Source organism: Cryptosporidium hominis (genome assembly GCF_000006425.1).
Source record: "Cryptosporidium hominis TU502 chromosome 8 CHRO018196, whole genome shotgun sequence".
NCBI classification, from domain to species: domain Eukaryota; phylum Apicomplexa; class Conoidasida; order Eucoccidiorida; family Cryptosporidiidae; genus Cryptosporidium; species Cryptosporidium hominis.
The window spans coordinates 17,709-40,969 of NW_667451.1; the positions used below are offsets into that span (position 1 = coordinate 17,709).

At 34.0% G+C, this 23,261-nt stretch overlaps 10 protein-coding genes across 10 annotated transcripts; 2 read left to right on the forward strand and 8 right to left on the reverse strand.

Moving 5' to 3' along the window:
• Positions 1-18: 18 nt before the first annotated feature.
• Positions 19-3,141, reverse strand: Chro.80605 (mature-parasite-infected erythrocyte surface antigen). The annotated part of the gene is made up of 1 exon (XM_663189.1): positions 19-3,141. The coding sequence occupies one exon, from the start codon at positions 3,139-3,141 to the stop codon at positions 19-21; it is 3,123 nt and encodes a 1,040-aa protein (XP_668281.1).
• Positions 3,142-3,549: 408 nt separating this feature from the next.
• Positions 3,550-5,997, reverse strand: Chro.80604 (retinitis pigmentosa GTPase regulator-like protein). The annotated part of the gene is made up of 1 exon (XM_663190.1): positions 3,550-5,997. The coding sequence occupies one exon, from the start codon at positions 5,995-5,997 to the stop codon at positions 3,550-3,552; it is 2,448 nt and encodes an 815-aa protein (XP_668282.1).
• A 213-nt stretch (positions 5,998-6,210) lies between these two features.
• On the reverse strand, positions 6,211-12,723 carry Chro.80603 (U4/U6-associated RNA splicing factor-related). Its single annotated transcript, XM_663191.1, has 1 exon — positions 6,211-12,723. One exon carries the CDS (start codon positions 12,721-12,723, stop codon positions 6,211-6,213), a length of 6,513 nt encoding a protein of 2,170 aa, XP_668283.1.
• Positions 12,724-13,134: 411 nt separating this feature from the next.
• Chro.80602 (hypothetical protein) lies at positions 13,135-13,767 on the reverse strand. Its single annotated transcript, XM_663192.1, has 1 exon — positions 13,135-13,767. The coding sequence occupies one exon, from the start codon at positions 13,765-13,767 to the stop codon at positions 13,135-13,137; it is 633 nt and encodes a 210-aa protein (XP_668284.1).
• Positions 13,768-14,354: 587 nt separating this feature from the next.
• Positions 14,355-15,857, reverse strand: Chro.80601 (hypothetical protein). Its single annotated transcript, XM_663193.1, has 1 exon — positions 14,355-15,857. One exon carries the CDS (start codon positions 15,855-15,857, stop codon positions 14,355-14,357), a length of 1,503 nt encoding a protein of 500 aa, XP_668285.1.
• Positions 15,858-16,214: 357 nt separating this feature from the next.
• On the reverse strand, positions 16,215-17,861 carry Chro.80600 (signal recognition particle receptor alpha subunit). The annotated part of the gene is made up of 1 exon (XM_663194.1): positions 16,215-17,861. One exon carries the CDS (start codon positions 17,859-17,861, stop codon positions 16,215-16,217), a length of 1,647 nt encoding a protein of 548 aa, XP_668286.1.
• Positions 17,862-18,087: 226 nt separating this feature from the next.
• Chro.80599 (hypothetical protein) lies at positions 18,088-18,795 on the forward strand. Its single annotated transcript, XM_663195.1, has 1 exon — positions 18,088-18,795. One exon carries the CDS (start codon positions 18,088-18,090, stop codon positions 18,793-18,795), a length of 708 nt encoding a protein of 235 aa, XP_668287.1.
• Positions 18,796-19,151: 356 nt separating this feature from the next.
• Chro.80598 (U2 snRNP auxiliary factor, small subunit) lies at positions 19,152-19,895 on the reverse strand. Its single annotated transcript, XM_663196.1, has 1 exon — positions 19,152-19,895. The coding sequence occupies one exon, from the start codon at positions 19,893-19,895 to the stop codon at positions 19,152-19,154; it is 744 nt and encodes a 247-aa protein (XP_668288.1).
• Positions 19,896-20,542: 647 nt separating this feature from the next.
• Positions 20,543-20,854, forward strand: Chro.80597 (hypothetical protein). The annotated part of the gene is made up of 1 exon (XM_663197.1): positions 20,543-20,854. The coding sequence occupies one exon, from the start codon at positions 20,543-20,545 to the stop codon at positions 20,852-20,854; it is 312 nt and encodes a 103-aa protein (XP_668289.1).
• A 303-nt stretch (positions 20,855-21,157) lies between these two features.
• Positions 21,158-22,189, reverse strand: Chro.80596 (hypothetical protein). The annotated part of the gene is made up of 1 exon (XM_663198.1): positions 21,158-22,189. One exon carries the CDS (start codon positions 22,187-22,189, stop codon positions 21,158-21,160), a length of 1,032 nt encoding a protein of 343 aa, XP_668290.1.
• Between the last annotated feature and the right edge of the window lie 1,072 nt (positions 22,190-23,261).

A 23,261-nucleotide genomic window follows, 5' to 3' on the forward strand; every position in this document is an offset into this window, starting at 1 on the left:
AATTCTTAGATTTCTAACTTACCTTTTCAGTCTTTCAATTGCATCGTTAGATAAATCGAAGTTTTCAAACTCTCTTTTCCTAAGTACTCCACCTTTTGTTTGTTCCCTTCCAAAAGCCTTTTTAATTGCCTTTTCTCTGCTCACATTGCCTACAGTATCAGTATTAAGCAATTCAGGATGTTTTGTTAAATAAATCTCTTCAAATGGGATATTACTTTCTTCAGGTGGAGGGAGCAAAGATCTATCATTTTCCTCGAAAGCTTGTAACTCTTGAATTTTGGCAAACCCTCCAACTGGAGCTAAACCTTCACTATCAGCTAATTTATCTGATTGCTGAATTGGCATTAGTCCTTCTTCTTCATTATAATATTCCATACTGGGAACCAGACCATCTTCTTCTTGTCCAGTTTTATTGTCAAAATAAATTTCATAATTAGCATTTTCTGGATCCAAAACAACAATTCCTTTGTTGCTTTCTTTCCTTTCTGCTCCCAAAATTACTGCATCTTCGTCTAGTTTTAAACTTCCCTCTGGATAAATGGGTTCTTCATATTTCATAGTATCCATCTCAGTTGACGCATTTTTTTTATCCGTTTTCTCGGGTTCAACTGAGTTTTCTGGCTCATCTGTTCCTATTTCTTGATCTTCTGATCTGGATCCTTCATTTGTCGGCTCTTCCTCCTCATTGAGTTGATTCCTTTTCTTATCTAATTCAAGCGAAATTTTTTCCAGTTCTTGAAGAAGTGCCTCCTTTTCTGCAATCTGAGAAGATAACTTATCACTTTCTTCCTTTTTAGCTTCTTCAGCTAGCCCTTGAAGGAACTTATTTCTGAAAAAATCATCTCTTGCATATTTTAGTTCTTTTAACTCATCATTATAAGTAATAACTTCCAAAGGGTTTTGTATCGGCACTAGTTGATTTCCCATATCAAAACCATTCGAAGACTCTGAACCTGATTCTATATCACTTTTTTTTATTTCAAGATCTCTATATTTATCTATAATCTTTCTTATGCTATCTCTATCAACCTCTTCTTCATCATTTACTGGCTCTATACTTTCAGCTTTGATTCCTGAATTCTTAGAGGAAGAACCTGCCCCTTCACTCAATATCATCGATCCAGAATTTTCTCCTACGATATCGCTAATTCCAGGTGAAATTTCAAATGGGTTTACAACTTGAGACTCTCTTTGTATTGAACCACCGAATTTTTTAGTATCTTCTTTGGTAATTACCCTTGATGGGATTCCTTTTGATCTCTCTTTTTTCCTTTTGTCTTCATTATGTCGTCTCTTAACTTTGTTCTTCATCCTACTAAATACTGAATTTTCAACAAACTCATCGCCTGAATCATAAGTATTAATGAGCTTTTTCTGCAGAATTTTATCAAATCCTCTTCCCGGAACGAATTTTTCGTAAACTCGTTTATTTTGCTGCTTAGCTAGCCCAGTGCTCACCCCCTCTAAATTATCTTGAAATGATACGCTAGGATACGAATTAGAAAATTCAGAATCGGAAAAGGAATCTATGTCTGCCGAATCTCTGAATTCTTGTGAGTATTTTTTTTTATGTTCTATTTCTGGGAGCATATCATCTTTTAAATCAATTATCAATGAATTACTTGGATCATCTGAGTCAAAAAATACATTATCTGAACCTACACTTGGAATACTTTCTGGTATGCTTATTCTACTAACACTACGTGAAGCTGATGATAGAGATCTCCTTTCTGATTCAGAAGCATTCCCTCTTCTTCTAGCTTCACCTTGTGAAGATCGTGGTCTCGGAGTTACTCTATCCGACTCCTGTTCAGAGTCTTGTTTTTGAGTGCTATCCAAGGACTTTAAACTAGGACTTTTTTTCTTGTTAATGTTTGTTACCATTTGATTCTCTTCTTCTGTTTCCATTATATTAGATAGTTGACTTTTAGATCTCTTAAAAGGATCACGTCTAGTTTTTTTTTCTTCGTCACTTTCTTCGCCTTTAAGAGGATTTAGTACCTTTCCCCCAGTATTTGAGATTGTTTTTGTTCTATCAGTAGCTCCTGCCCCTTTAATTTTTTCATCATCAGTTTCTTCCGTCAAAGTTCGCATTATTGGCCTACTAATAATTATTTTACGTGCTGGCTTTTGTTCTTTTTTTTTAAACAACTTAAATATATTGGGACCAAACACATTTTTGATTTTAAACTTTTTATTCTTTTTTTCTTTTTCAACTGTTTTTTTTTTGTTATCCTGCTTTTCCTCAAGAGATTTTTTTACATTTCTCCGAGAAGTAGTTGGTTGGATAATTCCCTGAGCACCAGGTGCTTGAAAAATTCGTCTAACAGCAGGCTTTGGGGGAACCATTTTAGCAGTTGGTGTTGATGGAATTCTTTCATCAGTTGTTTGAGAAACTTCCTCATTGGTATCTTTAGAAGGTTTAGGTAAATTTTTGGAATCAGATTTTGGAATGGGTGGAATTTTGGGAGTCTGTTCCTGGCTTTCTTCTTCCTCATCTTTGCTAAATGAAGCCTTTTTCTGGGGGCTAATTATTTCATCAATCAATTTAATACCAGTTAAAAAGGAAACTTCATTTGAATTTTTATTTCGTACTTTCTCACGGTCATCATCATTCATTTCTCTAGGTACTTTATGAGGTTTCTTGATTCTTTCAAGTTCATCCAATGTAGATCGCCTCTGATTATCCATATTATTTATTGCTTCTTCAAGCATCTCGCTAATATTTTCATCATTTCCTTTATTTAATTCTTTATTATTTTTAAATTTCAAACTTTCTTTTGCCGTACCTTCTGGTATCTCAAACTCGTAATTGAAAGTAGATGCACTAGAAATTGAAGCATTATCCAAATTAGAAATACGTTTTAATCTGCAAATTTCTAAACCATCAGTTGTTTTTTTTGAACAGACCAAAGCCTGCCTCAAATCATGTTCAGTTAATTCGGGATTTTTATTTGAAAATTTACTTGGAGTTGGAAGAATAACGGCATTCTGTGGTGACCTTTTGTTATGTTTACCTTTTTCAACTATTTTATCCAAATCAACTGTAAAGGGGTTTGGTTTTGGACTTGTATTTATTGTTAGTGAAAAAACCCCAAGTTTGATAAACAATAAAAAGCTTAATAAGATACGTAGACTCATAACATATTCCTCTATAATACACGATGTAAATTAGAATTAGTATATTTTGCTTACAAATTCTATGATTCTTCTAAATATTCGTTATCCTATTATTCTTTCTTTTTTTTTAACAGGACTCGTCAAATTCAAGCGTTTTAAAGATCTATTCGCCCGCCAATACATGCTTAACAGGCGTTACTAAGATGAAGTAAATTAAAAAAAATACGAGAAAAATATGTAAATAATTAGATAATTTTAAATGGAATACAAATTTGAAAATCTGTAGCTAATTTGTTTTCATTTAGATGAGATTGTATATATACTTTACCCAATTGCTAAAATAATCTAACAAATTAGGACTATTACAAAAAGAAAACTATATTATTAGATAAGAAAAGTTAAAATTTTAGAATCACCAAAAACTTGAAATCAATTTTGAGCTAGAACAGATGATACGAGATCCATTATTATATCTGATGCCTCGCCTCCAGAAAGTCGTAACAACTTTGCCATTTGTTCTTGGCTAGGAGCAGAAACTAGTAAATTCTTGGAGAGTGTTGGAGAGATCAGACTTGAAAAAGCGCTTTTTGAATTGCAAACATACTTTCCAACTCCCAATGCCCAAGCAAGTCCTCCTGCTAATTTACCTTCTTCATATATATTAGGAATAGCTATTGGTACGCTCAATTCCTCTTGTGGCTCATCAAAATTTGAGGTCTGGGTAAAGTCTGAACCTTCTGAATCAACTCTAGATATCTCTGATGGCTGTTCACCATTTATTGCTCTCATTATCTCTCCCTCTCTTTCCTCTCCTGACTCTGGGCTTTCCTCAACATTAATACTTTCCAATTGAACTTCTTCCAAATCCTCTTCAGGAATTTGTTCTAATTGACGAACAGAACCCTCTGTTCTACTCATTTCACGCTTCTTTATGCTTTCCTTATATTTGTTTGCCTCCTCTTTTGCCTTTATGTCTTCATTCTCAAAGAAATTAATCAAGCTATCAATGTTTTTCTTTTCACTACTTCCTTCTGTGTTCCTAAGCCCAAGTCTGTTTCTTGGAACTCCAATTGGAGCAGGGACGTTACGTGCATTTTCCTTTTCAAAATGCTCAATCAACATCTTTACTCTGCTTTTATTATTATCTGGCAACTCCTCAGGTTTTTCGCTTTCTTCTTTTACTGAACTTTCAACGGCTTCTTTTTGCGACTCTTCAGCAGGTACCGATACAGATTCTTCTTTATTAGTCACTTCTGACTCTTTCTTAGAACCTCCAAAGGAACTTATAAAGTTCTTAAAACTATCTGAGATTCTCGAGATAATTCCTGTTGATTTTTCTAAAGGTTTACTACTCTCTTCAATCTTACTGGAAGTTTCTTTAGACTCATCAAATTCTCGCTCAGACTCTTTCTCTGTATCTTGTTTAGGTTCTCCCTCAGATTCTTGTTCAAACTCTTTCTCCGACCCTGACTCTTGTTCTTGCATCTGAAGAGGTTCGGTCGCTGACCTACTCTTTTCTCTAATATATTCTGATGGAACTCTAGCACTCATATCGTTTTTGATTGATAGTTCAGAAGCCTCTGGAACCTTGATATCAGTATTAGCCAAGAAGTCTTCCAAATCTTCTGGTTCCTCCTCTGTAGCAGCTTCTTGAGAAGAATACTTTGGCATTCCCTCATCCAGAGTGATGGTTGTTCTATCTTCTAAGTCTGCAGTACTCGCTTCACTCCCTTCCTTGCTATCATCTGTATCTTCCAAATACTTCTCGATTCCAGAAACTTCTTCCTTTTGTGAAGTTTTACTTTTTTCTGAATGCTCAGAACCGGAATACTCGCCATCACTTTTAATTTTTTCCTGATTATTAGATGGCATACTAGCCTCATGCTTCAAAGCGTCATTTAACAATCTATCATATGTTTCGTGTGGAAGCTCATCGGAGAAATCTTCACTAAATTTAGCTCTGTATTCAGAAACTGACTTCTCCATCTCCTCCAAATTAGATTCATATGATGCATCATAATGATTTTCTTCGTTAGAAACCGTACTTGGTTTATGCTTCGCTGAATCTTCATTTTCAACATCTTTAGCAATACTAGATCTAGATCCTTCATTTAGATCAACACTTTCAGGCAAGCCCTCTTGTAAAGATTTTTCTCCAAGAATTTGAGAGTCAGAAAATCTCAAAACATCTTCCCTATTTGATTCCTCTACTTCTGATTGTTCAGGAACTGCTGTTTTTTGCTCTTCCCCGCCTACATATTCGCTGCTCCTTCCAGATTCTTCTGAAACAATGCCTGGTATCGCTCCCTTATTCAGCATTTCGTCGTAATCTTCATCATAAATAGAAATAAATCCATCTTTCATTGATTCAGATTTTGGATCAGAGCTACTTTCATCGGCAAAATGCTTAACTACCGGTGCTGGAGCAGACTTTGATTCTTCTGAAACAATTTCTTTCTCTTGTTGAGATTCATCGATGTTTTGTTCTGGCTCAGAAGATTCATTTGAGGAAGAAGGTGAAAAATCGCTATGTTTCTTAACAGTGATGTTACTTTTGGAGGATTCAGAATCAACTTCATAATTATCTACTTGAGCGCTATAGTCGTTCTTCTCAAAACTCAAATCTGATTCTTTGGAAACCTTGTCTTTTTTTCCCCCATTCTTTCTTCCAAAAAAACCGAATAATTTACCAAAAAATCCGTTTTTTTCATTTCCTGATCTTTTTGAATCTACAGAACTTGCACTGGATGACCTACCTTTACGTTGGTTTATATCATGGCTTCCAGGCAGTATAAAGCTGCTAGACTCAACTACTATTGGAAGCCCAAAGAGCAAAATATTTAGTACTAAAATTAAAAATAATATATACAGTTTCATTTTAATAGAATAAAATATCTCCTGCTTAAATGTTAACTCCTCTTATACTTTGCCATTTCTGATGTATTGTATTTATAGATCTATGTTCCCGCCGAAGTGTCAAATTAACATAAAATACAATAGAACGAGTATATAAAAAAAATCATTAAACTGATAAAAAGAATGTAAGTGATTAAATCTAATTTAAGATTAATATAGTTGTTTGTTAGATATTTATGCTAATCTAGCCTCTTTTATTGCCTCTTCAATTTCCTCCTCGTTAAAAAGATCTCTACGACGCTGCATTCTTCCTGGTCTAAGTTTCGGGGCAAACGACATAATCCATTCTTTCTCAGACCCTCCTTTTTGTTTTTCTAATATTGTCCCAATTGATCTATTCGTTGGCCTTGGTTCTTTATATTCCTCAGAGGACGCTCCTCTGAGCATCTTTTTCATAGATTTTTGTTTGTTTGTTTCAATATCCTCGTCATCCGACACTAACCGAGATTTTTTTTTATAATGTATATCATCAGAATCTAGCTTATTAACCCTGACTAATGTTGATTTTTTTACCTGAATATTCCCCATATTCAAGAAGTCGTCGGAATCAACAAATTCTGCATCATCAGTGGAGTCAGTTATCAGCTTATTAAGAGTTTGATCTGAATCCTTGTCGGATTGATCAAAAAGAAAATCAAGCTCTTCAGATGAAATTTCGTATTCTTCTGTAGAAGAAATTCCTCTTTCCTTTTTATTCTTATTTTTTTTCTTGATTTTTTTCCTTTTCTTTCTCTTTTTCCTCTTATTAGTAGAAGTCATGCTGTTTGTATTATACTGGTTTAAATCTACCTCTCTGTCAAAAAACTCGTCAAGTTTCAAATCATCAGCATCTTCCAAGCTATTTGAACTCTTAATTTTGTTATCATTTAAAACAAATTCATCCTGAAATATTAAATTTCCCTCACTATTCCCATTCATTTCAAATAACCTATGCAAATCTTCTATAATTAAATTTGTTTCGTCTATTTTTTTATCGTTTTCAATATCTCTTTCATTGAGCCATTCAATTTCACTCAAGTTGATTTCCTCATCATTCGCTTGGGCTTTTTCATTATTGGTAATTTGATCTAATAAAATGTTATTAATGCCAAAATCTTCGTTTTTCTTTTCTTCAATTTTAAATAGTTCATCAAGGTATAAATTATCATCTTCTGAAAGTGGCTCTAAACTACTTGGTTTATTTTTCTCCTCAAAATCTAAAATAAGTAAGTTATTTTCAATATCATTCTTCCCAAGGTTAATTTCTGGTTCTTCAAATAAGGTAGATATGTACATATCATCATTTTGAAAATTCTTTTCTTGATTGTTTTCAATCATTTTATCAAAACCCAAACCAAACTCATCTAAAGATGAATCAGTGTTTATTCCTCCATCATTTATCAAATCATTAAGAACATTCTCAATTTCTCCATCTTTAACGGTGGTTCCTGACTGAATTTCAAATATATCTAGGTTTTTGTCATTTTCTACAGCCGAGTTATATTGACCGTCGTTTTCAAATAATGTACTTATTGACTCTTCTGGATCTCCTATAGAAAGTGTTTTATCACTTTTAGTTTCAACTCCAGAATTTAGTCCAAATAAATCATTATCAGCCAATTCAATATCATCAATATTATTTGAAGCTTTTTTATTTTTAGAAAGACTATTTTCCTTTTCTAATTCATCCAAAAAAGGTATAAATTCACTCTGGTCAAATTGTTTATCTATATTACCTTCTTTAAATAGCCTTTCCAATCCAAAGTCATCTTCGAAACCTTGATCTGGAATATTATTTTCTCCTATAAAAATATCAAAATCACCAATGTAATCATTCCCATCATCTATAATCCCCCCACTGTTTCCAGTTAATGCAATATCCAAACTTCCATCAATTGTATTAATATTTGTTGATTCTTTGTCATTTTCAATAAAATCTGAATAAATATTACTTATATTATTATCAATAGCTTGATCTGAATTTGTCTTTATTGTATCTATTTGATCAATTTTTGGCACCTCTACAGGAAAAGAAGTATTTTGATTTAAATCATTAATAATATCATTAAGATCTTCGTAAATTGAGTCTAGAGTACCTGGATCTCTAATCAAAGCTTCATTTATTTCTATTGCTGAGTTATCGTCCGCTCCAGGAATACTATTAATTACAAGACTTAATTGGTCATTTGGCACAACAGAAAGTTCGTCTTTTTCGCTTTGAGTCTGGCTTTGTGTTGATAATGGAATTTGTGAATTAAGCCCATATCCAACACTAAGTTGGCCATTAGGTAAATTTAATTCGTCAAACTCCTCTTCATCTGTAAATTCCTCTGAATCCACTGTACTAGCAAACTCAAAATTTCTATTAGCTCCTTTTTCATTCAGCATTCTCTCTAAAAACTCGAATTCATCCTCTTCTAATGGTCCATCAGCACTCAAATCTTCCAATGCCTTGAATTCATCATTTAAACCCACTGTTTCTGGTAAAACTGAATTATCAGGAAAATCCGAATTAATTCCTGGAGCTTCAGTACCTGGATCGCCCAACTTTGTTAATTCCTCCAATTCTGTTTCCAAATTTTTATTTTGAATTTCAAAGCTATCATTTAGGCCAAAATTAATTTCATTATTAGGAATTTGTAAATTTCTGGCAGCTTTATCCAGATCTTTATCTATTTCTGCCTCATTTATCCTTCCATACGCGTTATTATCCATCTCAAAAAGACTCGGGTTCTTGTCAATATCAAAACTAGGAGTTCCTACGTTATTAAGTAATTCCAATTCAGAATTAATATTTTTATTATCACCACTCATAGGATTTATTTCAATTTCAACATCCCCTTTATTGCCAGATATTGATAATGAATCAAGGAAACTGTCAATATTATTTGGTTGAATATCTATTGCTTCGGTTCCTTGAATATTATTTAACTCGTCGTAGTTATTTTCAATATTCAAATTATTTCCTTCTTGGATTTCATTCAACAGGCTGTCAACTCCATTACTAGTATCCCCTTGACCGAATTTGACTCCATTTCCAAAATCTTCGCCTCCAAGAATTTCATTTTCATTTATTCCAAGGCTATTCGATTTATTAATTCTATTTCCAAATAAGTCATCAACTCCTGTGTTATCTACAGTTGAACCTCCAAGACTGGCGTTTAATTCTTCGAGACTTTTGTCTAAATCCTTTACTTCTTCCCCATTACCAAAATCTAGCTCGCTAACTATAGTAGGCCCTCCTGTCTCATTCCCTTCTTCAATTCCCAAGCTGAGTTGATCTACTGTAGGCAATCCTTCCGCAATTTCCATATCATCATTATCGTTAAATTCATTCTTGCTAGCTAAAATACCATCCAATTCTAAATTTTCTTTTGAGCCTATTCCAGAATTATCAAAGCTATCAATAGGTGTGTTTAGGCCATTGAGAGTTGAATCTAAATCATCAATATCATTTCTAATTTTCTCTTCTATAGGTAAATCAATACCTTTTTCTGAATCTGTTTCAAAGTCATCATTATCCACATTGTTTAAACTTTTAAAGCTAGAATTTCCAAATGGATTCGAGTCTCCTGAATTTAAATTATCTCCTGTTTCTATATCAAAACTAGGTACTTCTTTTCCAAATCCTCCCCCCTTATCATTGTTGCCCACTAAGGAAGAGTAAGAATCGTCAAATCCGCCTTCATCTCCACTTCCGGATAAAGGATCCCCCTCAAATTCGTTATTTCCTAAACTTCCAGATCCGGTATGTCCTTTGGAGTACTCTAAATCATTTTGATTTGTATTTCCCCCTCCAAAATTTCCACTAATTCCACCAGTTTCCATGGAATTAGAATCTAAGTCTCTATCAAAATCGTCTCCTTCGCCCCTACCTTTCGTTCCAAAACTTCCAACTCCTTCTCCTGAGCCAAGATCTGAGTCTTCGTCACTATCTTTTCTGTAATCTCCACCTCCTGTTCCAAAAGCATCATTACTTTCAGAGTATGAATCTCCTGTGTTACCTTCAAAATTGTCCAACCCACCCCCTCCAGAATCTAAACCACCATCTTCTCCTTCGTCTCCACCTCCACCAACTTCGGCCCCATCTCCTAAATCTGAATCTTTATCGCTGTCGCCCATATAATCGCCACCACCTCCTCCAGAATCTAAATCGCCTTCCCCTCCACCTCCCCCGCCTTCTACATCATCTCCGCCATCTTCCAAATCAGAATCTAAGTCCCCAACCTCTTTATCTTTATCTCCTCCATCATTTCCGCCATCTCCTGAATCAGAATCTAGATCCCCACCTTCTTCATCCTTATCTCCTCCACCATCTCCTCCATCATCTCCTCCAAAACCTCCATCTCCTGAAATAGATTCTTCGTTCTCTCTTTCAACATTGTTTTCTCCGCCTCCACTTTCTCCCCCATCTCCAGAATTAGATTCTCCGTCTTCTCCTTCATCATTATCTCCTCCGTCATCTTCGCCATGATCACCATCCCCTGAATTAGATTCTCCGTCATCTACTTCATCATTGTCTTCTCCACCTCCACTTTCTCCATCTCCAGAATCAGAATCTAATTCCTTACCTTCTTCTTCGTCGTAATCTGTTCCTTTTGCCTCTCCTCCAGAATCAGAATCTTCTTGATCTGTACCTCCTATGTCCTCACCATCTGGAGTATCTTTTTCATTGTTTCCATCCTGGTCATTACCATCTGTATCATCCTTATCATCATTTTCATCTTCTCCCTCTCCGTTAAGGCCAGGATCTTCTCCATTTCTAGAGTCTCCTTCATCCAATTCATCTTGTTTAGTATCCAAGTCGTCCTTCTTTCCCTCATCTCCAAACTCTTCGGCATTGGTATTTTCACCATTATCCTCATTTTCAATCTTATCACCTTCATGATTCTCAATGTTTTCTTGTCCTTCTAAATCATCATTAGACTCATCTCCCAATTCAGGATTTTCTTCCTCTTCTGGAAAAGAGTCATCTTCTCCTTCATTCATCAAGCCAGATCCAATACCGACATTTGAATATGGATTATACTCATTAGGAGGGAGGCTATTAAGCCCTTCTACATCAATCTTTTTTAAGCCATTACTTTTTTCTGATTCCATAGTAATTTTTGCGTCTCTTGCCTTGGTTTCAGAATTCACTAAGGATATCAAATTAAACTCTTCTTCATTCCTATCACCTGCAGTGCTTTCTTTAATACTTTTATTTTTTATTTTCCTTATTTCTTCTAACTTTGCAACTTCTATAATATTATCAGTGTCATTATTTAGAGTGGGGTATTCTTTAGAACTATATTCATTTTTATTAATCTCAACCTTTTCACTATCTATTGTAGAAAGATCCTTTAATTCATCAAAAAAGCCAGTAACCTTTTTCTCTTGATGTTCAATTTTATCCTTAACTTCATTTTCTATTTTTGTTTCTTTGGCCGGCTCCACATTAATCCTTTCTGATTGTTTTACTTGAATTGAAGAAGTTTGATCATTCTTCTCTTGAGCAAAATTTGAACTAACTACGGAATATGACTGACTTTGATCGTCTAACTTGGATGGTTCATCATTCACTGCTATATCTAGAAGATATTTTAAGACACTTTTAAAATGTTTCAATGGAAGAGAATCTTCCTCTGGAAATAAATGTGAGAGATAAACTCGAATTTTACTTTCTTCTTCTTTTCTAAGCTTTTTCTCATTTGTGATCTTAAATATTTCTTTGTCACAATCATCAAAATTCATTTCGTGTTCTATACTATAAGTCATAGCGATCAAAAACTCAAATTGAAGAACTAAACCAAAGGATTTCCAAATTTCAAAAGAGTGTCTAGGCAAAGAAAGCAAAGTAGAGAAAGGAACTATTTTACACCCTGACTTATGAATCACTCCAAACTTACAAATCTCGTACCTTATATCTTGTAAAGTCATATACTTAGGAATCTTTATTTCATTTTTGCTTATTATTGTAGATATAATTGCTTTTGTAAATATTTTATGCCTGTCTCCTTTTTCAGAAGATCGTCCCATTGTAGCAACTAACAAGAAGTAGTAATTAATCACAGGTAGCTTCAGCTTCAAAGGAAGATTCATCCAAGTTTCAATATCTTCTTTTGAAATTGTTGAAAAGATTTCTAGAGCTAAAGGATGGTAAGCTTCAGGATATTTTTTTTTTAACTTTTCTTTGTACTCTTCTCTAAGTCTTTCTTCAGTATTTTGAATTTCTTTTACCTTCTTTTCCATGAATTCCTTTCTTTTTAATTCCTTCTTATCAATCTCTAGTAATGTTTGTATTGAATTTGAAAATAAACCATTATCTGCTTCCAATAGATCTTCATCAAAATAAACATCACTAGAGAAAATATTTGAAACATCATCAAGTAGTTTACGATATCCTTCAACATTATCATTCTCTGTCTTGTGTTCAACAACATCTTCGGGAACTGAATCTGAATTTAAAAGCTTCCCCACTGGGCTATTGTATATTTTATCTAATGAAGACTTAAGTGCCTTTAAACACAAAAAATAAACTTGCGTTTCTGTAAGATTTGATCTAAATTTCGGCAATTCTCTTTTACATTCACCCAAAAACTCTTCCTTCGTCATATATTTTGAGACTGAATTTGATGTTAATGAACTTAAATCATTACTAATTCCCTGGGTCTGACATATTAAAAATATTAAAATAAGAAATATTAAAATGAACTTTTTAATAAACATATTATACACCACATAGAAACGAAAGTTTTGCTTTCTGGGTACCTAAAACTAATTCTCTCTGAACCTTCTCATCTAAATCTCTTCTTTTAGTTTCTTTCATTCCAAATTCTATTTATATTATGTTAATTTTTGTGTGTCCAATTTTACATTTGTACACACGCACACAATCTATCTATTAAAATCTTGAGCTTGATATAGAAAGTTTACTTATTCAGAATTGTTCTTAAACATCAACAGGCACTTACTAAAAGGCTGTTTTTGTAAATATTTGATATTTTATCTCGCTTTGGGACTTTCATTTTATTTATTTATTCGTTTTCATGCACACGTTACCCTTGTAGAAAGATACCCACAAGAATATTAATCAAAAAATTTAAAAAAAAGAAATTTATTTAAAAAAAATACTTAAAACTACGACCCAATAAAACTGTATAGTGATGCTTTGAGTTTTAAAGACTCTGATTCATCCAGAAATGTTTTCATTGAATTTATATTGCATTGGATATCATATTCTTTAAACACACAGTCCCATAGTACCAAACCAAGTTCAGTGGCCATTTGGAAAGAAAGTTCTGCAATGTTCTTCTGCTCCACATCTGTTAACATTTGTGTAATAACTTCCGGGTTAAATTTCTGTTGTCCAATTTCAAAAAGAATACCCATCATTAGCCTGACTTGATGCCATAAAAAAGCAGATCCTTTGATTGTTGCAACAGCAAACGTCCTGTTCTCATCTACAAAATTGATATCAAATTCATAAATAGTACGAATATAAGTTTGATTTTTTCGATTCTTCAAGTCCATTTTACAGAACCTTCTATAATCATGAGTTCCTAAGAACTGTTTTGCAGCAATGTCCATTAGTGGGACTTGCTCTGGTGGGATTTTTGGAAACTTGGATATCTTTGTTCTTTCATGGTTTAAAGGAAAGAAATATTTATAAAGTCTATATTCACAATCAAAGCGAGCACTAAAGTCAGGTCTAACCTCGCAGTAACCAATAACTCTAATGTCCCATGGTAGCACACCATTCAACATTTCCATATAATTATAAGGTTCCAAGTTCTTCGCTCTTGTCCTCAAGTTAACTGAAATGTAATTTCCAGCAGAGTGAACTCCTCTATCTGTCCTTCCGCATCGAACTAGATCACATGAATCAATATCTTTAATGAGTTTTAGCTGAAGCAGTGCCTTGTAGATCTCTCCCTCTATTGTAGGTATTTTATCGTCTTTTTGAAATGCTATTCCCTGGAAAAAAATTAGTTAAAATATCATTAATAAAGACCTCCATAATTACCATTTTTTAAAGAAAAATAATCGGAGTAGTCTAGAATCACCATTTCGGTAATTGATTTTTCAACTTACAAAATAGTTAGTTCCTATATAGGAAATTCGAAGTAAAAATCTCGAAATATCAACTAATGACCAATCAATCCCTAATTCTCTCCGTCTTTTTTTACCAACAATTTCCATTATTTATTCTTTTTCTAATTTAAAGAGCCAACATTCAATTTACTTTTGGCATGTCAAGAATTACTAATTATTTAAAACTTTTGGCGGGAATTCAGAATTCACAATACATGAGAAAATATAAGATGAAAAATAAAATAAAAAGTTAGGCATTCTTTTATCTATAGTAAGTTCAAAACTCCTGGGAACTTTTTTGATGATTCGATTCTTAGGTTTTTAATATTATGATCTTTGTTATATTTTGGAACAAATATAGGGGTAGCAAAGAGTGCTAGTAAAATAATAGTCAAATATAGTATGGAAGAGGTAGTAAAAAATATAACGAGGGTGAAAAATATAGCTGGAATTGCAAACGTTGAATGTATAATTTGCTTAATTCTGAGAGGTAGCTTACTGTAGTATAGTGAGTTTAGTAATAGAATATGTGAAGGCTTAGTAATATTTTCATTATTAATAAGAGGGAATTCTGAGTCCGGAAAAGTCTCTTTTGAGTCAATAGTCCAAAGAAATTTGAGATATGCAATTACAGTAATTAAGGTAATGAACCCATAAAGAGTGGATGCACCTGCAGCAAAATGCTCCTGGTTAATTAATAATGTTAAAAAAGAACAGAACATGACAATTCCAAGAGAAACGAGAGTTTCTTGAAGAAATGATGGTCTATAATTTTTAATGTTTTTGATTCTGTACCATTGTGCGATAAGAAATTGCGAAACTAATCCCACATCTGAAGTAATGCACCCAATAGATGAGAAGCAAGCAGAAATAGTAATCATGCTCGACAAAAAATTTCCTCCCACCAAGAATCCTGAAAAAGTGAAGAAATTACCAAGCTGAAACGATCTTCCATCTCTGTTAAAGTGATTCAGAATACAACATCCACACCAAAGAGGAAGTATATAAAGAATAGAAACGAGAATTGCGTTTGCAATCAAGCAAAACTTAAAGTCCCTATCATTTGTTAATTGACCCTTTGAAGCTTTTGAATTAGGAGAGAAAGACCTCTCATAACCACAATTTAGCCACATCACATATTGAAGTCCAGTGATCCAGTCTAACTGGTTTCTCTTAGGTAAATCTGGGATTGTTCTCCATGAATTTATTGGGATTGAATAAAAAGTAATAATTACCATTATTATTAAAGGTGCAACCACAACACTAAACATCCAAATAATATAGTCATCAAAGTATGTAAGGAGTAAAGAAACTGCAATTATTAATAGGAAAACAATTACTGAGATAGATAGTTGGCCACTAGTAGAAAATGCACCATATTTTAAAGACCTTGAAAAAGAGTGTATATATGCTGATGCTACACCTACGTAGGAAGAAAGCATACCTATTTCCATAAAAATATAAAGTACATCCAGAAATACAGCTAAAAATGGGTCAAAAATACTTTCACACCAGCTTTTTGGGCCTGAATTTGGTGGAAACGATTTGTTTAGCATTTCATAGATCAAAATCAGGGGTATTGCGTAAAAAATACAAATACATATCTGAATTAAAGTAAAGTTTCGCAACCCAATTACTGGAAGAACTACCTCAGAACCATAAGATCCCCCACTTACTGTGAAAAACGATGTAAAAACCATCGTAATCCAGGGCATCCACCTTTTTTTGGTCCATTCTTTATTATTTAAATTTACTCCATTCGACTCCATTTTAATATTGAAAGTTAATTGCTCTTCTACGTTTTATAACAGCGTCATGCATCAATATTCTCTTACATCCTCTGATTTATTTTACGTTTTGATACTATCTATTTCGCTAAATCACCTTTAAAACACACAAACGAATGCAAAATTTATGTGGCGCCATCTAACTTTTATTTAAACATGCAAATCTATGACGAGGAAATAAATAAGAAAAAAATGGAATTTAAAGGTTTAACATGTTCAGTACCTAGCCAAAATTTAGTCTTATATTGTAGAATTTTTGAATAGAAAAATGTGTGATGAATCGATAGATAAAGGGAGAGTTAAATCTATAAATAAAACTTTAGTAGTTTGCGGTAGAAATTATTTAAGAAGAGCATTTACAACTGAAGGAACTGATAATGTCTTAAGATTAAAGTATTTTTGGCCAGTTCCAACAAAAACAACTGGTTGTCCAGTTGTGTAAACCATTGATAAAGCAGCGCCAACTTTATCATCCACAGTGTCAAATTTTGTGAGAATAATTCCGTCAATGGGCCTGTCCCCAAATTCAACAAGGTATTTGTTGAAAACTTGAAGTTGATGAACAGCATCATTCCCAACAAGAGCTTCCCCAACAAATAAAACTAGGTTTGGATTATTAACTTGCACTAATTTGGCCAGTGATTTCATCAAAGGAACATTGTCTTGCATTCTCCCAGCAGTATCAATTAGAACGACGTCAAATCCTTTATCTTTAGCATAAGAAATCGCATCTTTGGCGACCATGGCCGCATCTTTACCATATCCTTTCTCATAAAGTTGAACTCCCAAACAATTTGCATGGGTTTTTAGCTGTTCGATTGCTCCTGCCCTAAATGTGTCGCATGCAACAATCAATACATTTAAATTTCCTTTGTTCTTGAGCAAATAGCAAACTTTAGCCAGGTTTGTAGATTTTCCCACTCCATTCACTCCAAGGAAAACAATAGAGTAGACTTGACTATGTTGCTTTGCCTTTAAAGCATCAGAGAGAACATCTGTGGGCTTCTTAGGTGAGAGGATTTTGGTAATTGCATCTCTCAAACTGTTTAGCAAAATTGTGTCTAGCTTAGAAAAGCCCCCTTGAGTCTTTACCCCAACCAAAGCATTTGATACTGAGTCAATAATATCTTGGGCTATTTCAGATGCCACATTCTTCTCAACTAGTTGGCTCTTAAGTTTCTGAAGCGGCTTCTCAACCATTTCTGCTGTTAAAGTAGTATTATTATTTAAAATTCCAAATTGGGTTGAAAGAAAATTACTCCAGTATGATACAGCTTTCTTCTCTTGATTGATTTCCTCCATCTCATCATCACTAACCTCATCTTCATTTCTTTCGTAGAAACTAAGTTTGGATTGGCTCTCTTCCGAGTTACCACTCCTCTTTGAGTAATCAAGCATTTCCATATTCTTCTTTGTAACTTTTTGATTGCCCCATTGCCTACTTACCTTCTTAAATTTGGAAGTCTGAGAATTGGTATCTTCGGAATCTTTAGTTTTGTCATCGTAACTTTTACTCTTAGAATAAGAATTTTTTTCATCCAAGCTGTCAAAAGAACTAAGGTCAGCCTTACTTCCCCCTTTTTTCATCAAATTTGTATCACAAAAATCTATCATCTCAACAAATTGGTCTCTGAAGCCCTCAAAGTAGGTATCGTCCTCGACAGAGTTCAGATTTTCCGTAATTATCTTTATTATTTTCTTTCTTGCCATTGTGAGCAGTGTCTCAAAATATGTGCTTGAAGAAACAGCTGAGTATGCATTTTGATAAACAATAGCCAAAATAATCTGATGTTCATTGATTGTGCTCCAGTTTACTCTATAAGGTCCCTGATCATAGTATTTTTGTGTCAACCTTTCTTCTAAGAAAATATGCTCTACTAAGCCTTGTAGAACCTGTTCTAAGATCTCCTCTGGCCCTGCATCTTCGCTTCTATATGACCAGAGAACTAGCCCAGTTTTGTTAAATACAAAAAATGCATCTATCATCCGAAACTAAACCTTTTGGGCCTTTTCTTCCTTTCTCCTTTAGTTTACCCCCTTGAGTCTTTGAATAGAAGTAATAATAGCTTGGCGCCAATGCCCCACCTTTTATTCCAGAGTATTAAATCGAGGCAATGTAAGGAAGAAATAGCTAAGTAAATGATATATTACTTAAATGTGATATATTATTTTGATTCTCATATTATATTTTAGGTAATTATTGTTTTTGAAAATGCAGGATAACATGGAAATATTTCGAAATAAATATCACATTAGATGTAGGTACACAAAATTAACTTACTGCACATGTACAAAGGGAAATAAAAATTTTTACTACACTGGAGATCATGAGCTCAAATCTATGTTTGAAAAGATCTTCCCTTCATCTCAGATCCACGAACTACTGAAGCTTCTTGCTGATAGTAATGAAGCAAGAATTGGCTTGAGATCCAGTACTCAGAAATATAAGCGCATTGAAAGAATAGTAGCAAGGGAGAGAGAAGAATTCAACATACAATATGAGAAAGAAAAGAAGAGAATTCGAGAGCTGAATTCTGAGAAAATGTCAGATATTGTAGTTTCAAAAAATTCTGAGTGTTCAGAAGATAGTGAACAAACTGCATTACTTGAGGATGTTGATAAACAAGGGTCTGGAAATGAATTGGATGAATCTACAGCCACTCAGTGCTGTGCCGAAGAGTGTTCTGACAAAGAAAACTATGAGAATATTCTTAGATGTAATGTTTGTCATAAGTCTTTCCACACTTGGTGTTGTTCACCAAAAATGTCTGAATATATTAAAAATAGTTTCCCTTGGGCTTGCTCTGAATGCATCAGTTGTACTGTATGTAAGAAAAGTGATAGACCAAGTATTCAGGTTTTCTGGCGATGTTTGCAGCCGCTGTTTCCATACATCATGTTTAAATCCAAAGCTTCATAAAGTTCCGAGAAACTTCTGGCTCTGTGACGATTGTAAAGTGTGTTCTAAGTGTCACAAACTAATCAATTTCCCAGTGGAAAATGGAGAAATTTTGTCTGAATCCCTTCCAGAAGGTTTCGACTACTTAGATTCAAAATATGGAACAAGAATTTGCTATGAATGCAAAGAAGATGAAAAGGATTTAATATGTGGAGTTTGTAATTGTGCCCTGTACAAAAGTGGAAATAGGGTATGCTCCTTATGTAAAATGTATGTACATAATAATTGTCTTAATGCTCAAATATGCAATTTATGTAATCAATAAGAAAAAGAAAAATAGTATATTAGAAATATAGTTAAATTTAATATAATTAATACTAAGAGTTGTTTTCCCTACGTTTATTCCATGACTCTATCATTAGCCTCCTTTCTTCTGATGATTGTCTTTGGAATTTGCGAGGTCTTGATGATTCTGAGCCTTTTCCGTCATCTCTAGCACTAGATTTCCCACATGAATTTGTTTTCCTGTGGAGATATTCTGGATGTTCAGAATACATTTGATCAAATATCTTATCCTTTACGCACCTTGGTACGTGCTTTATATGCATAAAGTTGCAATATCCTCCTCTATTGCAACAACCATCTATATACTGTCTGCAACGAGCTTCCTTAAAATCGCTAACAGGTGAAAGCTCGATATTAATAGGTTTACCAGCATACAACTTTCCTCTCAAATTGAGCAATGCAGTTTTTGCATATTCTTCTGTTGAAAAACGAATGTATACGTTCCCAATCATATGATCCCCAATATTATCGCAAATCAATAATTCTAAAATCTCACCATATTTTGATAATTCCTTAAATATTTCCTCATAAAAAACCTCAACCTTGTCAGATTCTTCATCTGCAAGCTTATCACTAACCTCTTGGCCTTCAGCAATTGCCAAAGCTACTGGACTATTCTCGTAAATATGCCTAATAATCACTGTTGGACTACTAGTGGGTTTATAATGATTCCTACTACACTGATCTCCATGACGGCACGCTCCAATTTTCCAGTAGAACGGACAGTTTACACGATCCTCTTCAGTGCCCAATATCCGAGCTAAATGTTCTGCCATTTGTCCATTCTGATTTACATCTCAAATTATGTTTACTTCTTTTATTGAGGGCGCCAAATATTTGCTAGAATACTTAACATTCTTCCCTAAAGTAAGGAACCTAAGTAAAATCAAAAAAGAAAAAAAAAGCAGGGAGATCAATAAATAAAAAGAACTAAGAATAGCTTCACCTCTAAAATACATGGAAATAGGTATCACAAGTATTAATTCAAAACTTGGGGACAAACACTGCTGAATGGATTAATGGCTGGACAGTAAAAAATATTAATGTAACACAGCTCAGTGAGAAGTTACCAGGGAAAAAGAAGGTAGTCGATTTTTATCAATCTTCAATTGTAATGATATCCTAATATACTTTACCCACACTTGTATCTTTATTAATAAGTTAAATGTAATAAGACCTCCCGCATTTGAGCGGCAACCCCTCATTTAGTAAAATCCAAAAGTGGCTATGTCCACAATAGCTCTTTCTGTAGACAGGAGAATGACGTCCACATTTGAACCTTAGTCCACATGAAAGTGTGGAAGGGTGCCGAAAATCTCCCTTAGGATAAGCAGGCAAGAGCCTGGGCGAGTTTCAGTTGAGCGCAGTCTACTTCGAACTCCATTCAACAACTTAAATTTAATATTAACGCAAGAAAAGAAATATGTCTGGTCGTGGTAAAGGAGGTAAGGGTTTAGGAAAGGGAGGTGCCAAGCGTCATCGTAAGGTTCTCCGTGATAACATCCAAGGTATCACAAAGCCAGCCATCCGTCGTCTCGCACGTAGAGGTGGTGTTAAACGTATTTCCGCCTTGATCTACGAGGAAGTCAGAGGTGTATTGAAGGCATTCTTAGAAACCGTAATTAAGGATGCTGTTACCTACACTGAGTATGCCAGACGTAAGACTGTTACTGCTATGGATGTAGTTCATGCTCTTAAGAGACAAGGCAAGACTTTATACGGTTTTGGTGGTTAAATTACCCAAATTTTACCATCGCAACAGGAGAGGCTAAGGCGTTCGCGTTAATCATTTCAACCGTTAGGGGATTTGGACTGGAGGTTGCTTTTTAACAGGGTGATCATCAGGCCTTATGTTTTATGACAGGCGTTACTAGACGCCACAAATAGTTTATGTTGCTCTTTGGGGCCAGTTTATAGTAGTATAGTTACTGCTTAATTTTACCTTATATAATTTTTCTTTTTTTTTTGAGTCTATTTTGAACGAGATATTTAGTTTGTTATCGACACTTATTTTACTATACAGGTGAAGCTATATTTATTAGAAGGAATTGCCTCTGTCTACTAGTAAGGGTCCCTTGAGATATCCCGGAGGAGGATAGAAAGTAGGTGCATACCACGAGACTTTCATCTTGTAGCCGAAATAAATACAAAGTACCGAAAAAATGAAGGAAATAAGCAATATGAGTGCTGACCAGCCTGGGATCTTACGCTTGAAAATAAAGATTTTTCCGTGAATAACAAAAGGAGTAAGAAACAGGAATAATGAAGATAATGTCATAAGTATAGACATTAGCATACCCTCGTGTAGATTCTGTACTCTCGGATTTTGAACAAAGAAGTCTCTTGATTGATACTTTCCATGTTGAATGCTGTAAACTATTCCAGACATTGAGATTGAACATGCAATTATTGCTAGTATCATTATGATGAAAGGTTTATTTCTTGCTAACATAATAATATTGTATATGCATAAAATGGATACAATTAATAAAAATATGAGCATTGAGACTCTCTTAACCTTTTCTTCAAAGCTTAAGATAATCTCAAAGTTATTTCCAGTTCTAGAATTCAAAAATTTGATCATAGCAATGCTAGAAATATCTTTTTGTTCTGGAATTCTCCACTGGCTTTCTCTACTAAATGAAAGAGATGAAGTTATAAATTGCTTTGTAGATTCAATATAAATTATTGCTGGAAGGAACCTAAGCTTATGAATTCCAACCACATTCTCTACTTTATCCACATATAAATATCCAAAAAATATTTTCTGATTTGGGTTTAATTGTTTGTAGTAATTTTTAGCTACAACCTCGAAATTATTACTAGAGGTCACACATGATGGACAGGACTTTTTCGTTCCTGTATAAAGGATAACCAAGTCATAGTCTCTTCCATCCATCAAGACAAAGTGTTGATATCCTGTAAAGTTGAAATTAATCAAACTATTTGGGCTCTCTTGTTTGAGTTTTGTGAGCTCATGTATTCTCTCGCATTCAGTAAAAGGGAAGGATATACAAATAATTATTAAAAATAAAGGAAATAGTAGCGCAGCCCTAAATAAATCCACCATTATAAGATTTCTCAAGCCTTAGTTATTTTAATTCAAACTTAGATCCAATAACTTTTCTTTTATTACTTTCCCATTATTTGGTTATTTTCACTTGATCAAGAGACACAAGGTATCAATGGCGGTATTTTTCATGCATTAAATTAAGTATTTCAAAAATGTTTAAGTCAAGAATTGAGATGAGCTTCAAATACTGATTCTTTAAGGCAAATATTATTGGTGTGTTTCTTTTAATTTAGTAAATTAATTTATCTTAAACAAAATGTTCCATTTTACCAAAAACATATTTAGAATATAATTATTATCACTAAATTCCAAGATTTATGGACAAATTTCTTTAAATCAAAAGGTAATCTAGCTAAGCTCTAACTCTTTAAACTTATTATTATGCCTCCCACTCCATTTTTTTAAAATTTTATGCAATTACTACCACTATTAATAATTATATGGTATCGAACATGTTGGCGCCAATATTGAAAATGATTATTTAGTGATTATTTGCATGTAAAATTGTATGGAGAAAAAAAGCTAAAAAAATAGAAAATAAAAGCCAGAAAAGGATTTGGAATTGAGATACTAGATTTTATAAACCCAAAATATTTAAGCCATACTATTGTTTTTAAATTAACTTAGTTAAATGTATAGTTTAGACGTAACGCAAAAGTGTGAAGCCAATAAATTAGATTGGTTAGTGGAAAAAAGTAGTAAATTTTAATTTTGAGGGAAGATCTTTCATATAATACCTTCTAATGTATGAGGTGAAGAAAGTCTAGGGAAGAAATTCCAATTCGGTGGCGTTCTGATTCGTCATCAGAAGGGAACAATTCCCGAAAGAATAGACACACCTACCCTGCACCTAATAATGATTAACGCCATAACTCCTATCATGGCCAAACTTTAAACCAGTCGCTCCCTGGGACCTGGAGTTTAAAACATCCCATAGGAAGCCCTAGAACGGGCCAACAGGAACCCCACTCCCACAAAAAACCTTAATCCCGGGGGACAGATCAAGACAGGGATTAGCGGCAAACCCGTCTCCCGCCAAGATGGATGCGGCCGAAAACCCCCCGCGCGG